Source organism: Asparagus officinalis, chromosome 7 (assembly GCF_001876935.1).
Source record: "Asparagus officinalis chromosome 7, Aspof.V1, whole genome shotgun sequence".
Classification (NCBI taxonomy): domain Eukaryota; kingdom Viridiplantae; phylum Streptophyta; class Magnoliopsida; order Asparagales; family Asparagaceae; genus Asparagus; species Asparagus officinalis.
This window is the reverse complement of record NC_033800.1, coordinates 22,220,805-22,225,004: the sequence shown is the minus strand read 5'-3', so window position 1 is coordinate 22,225,004 and position 4,200 is coordinate 22,220,805. Positions and strand designations below refer to the sequence as shown.

Here is a 4,200-nt window from a genome sequence, read left to right as displayed (position 1 = left end):
AAACTCTAACATATTAAAAACTATAATATAATATATAATATTAAAATATTTATAATATATTAATTTATTAATAACATACTAGTAATAACATAATATTAAAATGATTAATAATATTTTCACAATATTCTCTCTTATGACTAAATGAAAGATTTCCTTAATTGTTAAAACCTATTTGGACATCATGAGCCCTTAAACACCATGATGAACAATGAACTCGGAAACTCAAGTATCATAAATCATCATCCCTGATGTCATAATTTCAGCTCTAAATTTAGGCTTTCATATCGATTCAATTTTTTCTTTTTTCTTTTTTCTTTTTCCTTTTTTTGGTTTTTTAACTTAGTTATGTTGAGGTTACCTCTATGCACTACCATTAGGCCTGTCCATCCGGCCCGGAAATCCGGGCCCGGGCCGGGCAAAACCGGAGCCCGGACCCAGACCCGGGTACCCCGGGCCGGGTTCCGGGCCGGCCCGGTTTTTTTTTTTATCACTTTTTTTAATTTTATTTAAATTATAAAAAAACAAAAAAATTAATAAAAAATAATAATTTTATTAATCACTTAAAATGACATAAAGTATAAATAAAAAATTATAAAAATAAATTTTTTATTAATAATTAATAAATTATTTACAAATTACAAATATAAATTTATTTTGGAATTCATCGCATCACAATAAATAAGTACATCCCAATTAGGTTTTTTTAAATTTCTTTTCTTTTCTTTTTTTTGATAAAAAATTGCTAAAAATTAGTTTAATATTATTATATTTTATATAATTATGTATTAGTATATACTTACAAATTATTATGTAACTATATATTATATATACATATATTATATGTAAATATATTGTATATATTTATAAGTTATAACTTGAGAGAGAAAGAATCGCATAAGTAGCCGTTGCTCGTTGGGCTAATGGGGAAGAAGTAGCACACACACACATATTATACATATATATAAGAGAGAGTATACTTATATATACTAAGAGAGAGAGTATATTAGTATATATATATACACACATACATAATATATTATACATATATAAGAGAGTGTATACTTATATAAGAAAGAGTATACATATATAAGAGAGAGTATACTTATATATACATATATACTAAGAGAGAGAGTTTATACATACATACATTATACATATATAAGAGAGAGTATTCTTGTATATACTTATATAAGAGAAAGTATACTTATATATACTTATATACTTATATAAGAGAGAGTATATATACTTATATATACTTATATACTAAGAGAGAGTATGTATATACACACATACGGCATATTATACATATATAGAAATATATTATATAAACATATATTATACATATATAAAAATATATTATATATACATATATTATACATATTATATATATTTATATATACATATATTATACATATATAATACATATAAAAAAAGTAAAAAATAAAAAAAATAAAAAAAATCCACTATTCCGGGCCGGGCACCAAAAAGCCGGCCCGGAGCCCGGACTTGGCCCGGGTTCCTGGGCCGAGGCCGGGCCGGGTCGGGCCGGCGGACTTTTTGGACATCCCTAACTACCATGTAAGACTTTGAATTTAAACCATCCTCCAGACAGAGGATGGTACAGAAAACAATCTGGTATTACTTTAAGTTGAGTTTCGTGTGGCTCAACTTTCGTGTTTAATTTCTGTTAAGAAGGTGAAACTCGAAAATGAAGCTTTATTGTTGTTCTTACTTATTGAAAATGATGCATTCTACAAATCTGCCAAAATTTTCAATGCTGACAGTACATAACTTGAATTTGGGATATTTCGTAATAAATGAACACTTTTCTAATATTTCATAATAAATGAATATCTGTCTACATTCTGCAGCTACATTTTTAACTCACAGTGCTCCATAATCTATTTTGATTTCATAAAACCGGGCGGGCTTTAGAAATTTTTATAAAACAAATTAACTATCAGATCATAAAAATCCTTTATAATCATTAAAGACTATCACAGAGTTTTCACTTGTTTAAAACAAACAATTATCTTATTCCATTCATAACTAAAGCATGAATCTCAAATTATGCATCCAAATACGACGAAAAGGGTAATCTGATCCTTGGACGGTCAGCCGAGCTAAAAACAAAACAGCAAGAAAAGTATTTACAAATAAGTCCTCCACATTCAAACTTTTTACAAACGTCAGCTTTTCCCAACATTTCCACATTAAAAAGTGAGATTTTTCTTTTGAGGGGTGCAAAGAGACAAGGGTGGTAATGTCAAGGAGCAGAGAGACAGGAACTCTCTGATATAAAGAGGAAGACTGGAAGAGGGAGCGCAGTATTTCCCCCCCCTTGTTTCTTGTTTTTCTTTTTTCTTTTTGTTGTGGACTCCCAAGTCCACACGAGTGCTTCTTTCTTCTTCTACTCCTTGTTTTTGTTCCCTTTCCCCAACTTGTTCCCTGCACTCCCCAATGCTCTCACTCTCAAACTAATCAAGAAACAAACACTTACAAAAACAGAGAGAGTTTAGCTCTGTTCTCAAATGCTCTGTTTTCAAAGCTCTTGAGAGAGAAACCCCATAACCCACTTAGAAAAATCATTCCTTTCCTCACTTAACCTATTTAAATCCAGGTTTTGTAACAAACCCACAAAGGAAAAAGACCCAAATTTGTTTCTCTTCGGATTTTTGCTTAATGGGTTTCTTCCCCCTCTGTCCTCCTCCATTCTCTGGAGATTTGAGTTCTTCGATGGAGATTTTGAAGGGAGATCAAGGGCATTATGGAAATGAGAAGAGTCATAAGAGTGGGGATCAAGAGAGAAGTAGAGATCACGAGAGTGTTCTTCAATCCAAGCTCTGTGCTAGAGGGCATTGGAGGCCAGCTGAGGATGCCAAGCTCAGAGAGCTTGTTGCTCAACATGGACCTCAGAACTGGAATCTCATTGCTGAGAAACTTGAAGGAAGATCAGGTTCATAAAAAAAAAGGAAAAAAAATCGTTTTTTTTTCTTTGTTTCCCTTTTTGTTCTTTTAATGATCTAATCACTATTTTGGTTTTGTTTTCGAGCAGGGAAGAGTTGTAGGCTGAGATGGTTCAATCAACTGGATCCAAGAATCAACAGGAAAGCATTCAGTGAAGAGGAGGAGGAGAAGCTGCTTGCTGCTCACAGAGCTTATGGCAACAAATGGGCTTTGATTGCTAGGCTTTTTCCAGGGAGAACAGATAATGCTGTGAAAAATCACTGGCATGTGATAATGGCAAGAAAGCAGAGAGAACAGGGCAGTGCCTGTAGAAGGAGGAAGCCATCTCCACCGAATAATTCCTCTGGTTCCAACTCCCAAACTTTGATCCCAAAATGCGTTCAGTTGAATATAAGCAACAATTCAAACAGTGGTGATTCTACCATCACTAGCAATAGAGATTTTCCCTTTGATCTCTTCATGGGTATGTTTCTATTCTTTAGACTATCAGTTTGATCATTTTGTTTTCATTTTTTTGATTTTTTTTATTTCTCAAGGGGGTTCTTTTTTATTTTCTTGCAGGTTCTCAAGAGAAGGTAGTGGCTGCAAACAATGGGGGGCTTTTTGAGAAAACTGCGGATTCTGATTCTAATTCTGAGGCTTCAGCAGCTGAATCAGTGGCTTTTAACCACATTGAGTATGAGAGGGAGAAGATTAGCTTGCCTTTCATTGATTTTCTAGGTGTGGGAGCAACATGAAACAAATTGCTTTAGAGTTGATGATGTACAGAGATTAAAAGGGAAGAGAGGTGTTTGATTATCGAAAGAATGATGGAGTTCTATTAATGGGGGACTTCAGGCCTATGTTTTCTCTGGTTCACTACTAATGAAATTTCTGATGCCTGATTTAGGGATTCAAAGTTTCACCTCTTGTTTGTTGACTGGTAACTAAACTTGGAAAAATTTTCTGGTTGTTGTTTCTAATTTTTCAAAGTTATGACCTATGACTGAACCAGAGTTTGTTAGTTTGGGTGATTTTTTTAGTATCTCTGATCAATCATAGTTGTTACTTTTGGAGTTTAAAGTCACTTCAGAATTTTCATGAACATTAACTTCCCTTGCATGTCCCTTTCCCTAGGGAAAAGTTTGAGGCTTATTGTGAATTCTAAGCAATGTGTTTTATCTTAAGAATTCCCCCCCTTGGACTATCAGACACTCCATATAATTCTCCCTCAAAACTATTTTAGTAGGATGA

The 4,200-nt window shown here is 33.1% G+C and overlaps 1 protein-coding gene across 1 annotated transcript; it reads left to right on the top strand.

Annotated features, from left to right (window-relative positions):
* Positions 2,314-3,871, top strand: LOC109850253 (transcription factor MYB56-like). The gene is made up of 3 exons (XM_020420224.1): positions 2,314-2,956; positions 3,056-3,430; positions 3,529-3,871. The coding sequence occupies exons 1-3, from the start codon at positions 2,683-2,685 to the stop codon at positions 3,702-3,704; spliced, it is 825 nt and encodes a 274-aa protein (XP_020275813.1). The 5' UTR covers positions 2,314-2,682; the 3' UTR covers positions 3,705-3,871.

What these genes read in the sequence shown, in the direction of transcription:
- LOC109850253 (XM_020420224.1), top strand. Translation starts at nt 2,683, where the DNA reads ATGGGTTTCTTCCCCCTCTGTCCTCCTCCATTCTCTGGAGATTTGAGT. An exon ending in GAAACTTGAAGGAAGATCAG is followed by an intron (nt 2,957 to 3,055) that starts GTTCATAAAAAA and finishes GTTTTCGAGCAG; the next exon opens with GGAAGAGTTGTAGGCTGAGA. An exon ending in TCCCTTTGATCTCTTCATGG is followed by an intron (nt 3,431 to 3,528) that starts GTATGTTTCTAT and finishes ATTTTCTTGCAG; the next exon opens with GTTCTCAAGAGAAGGTAGTG.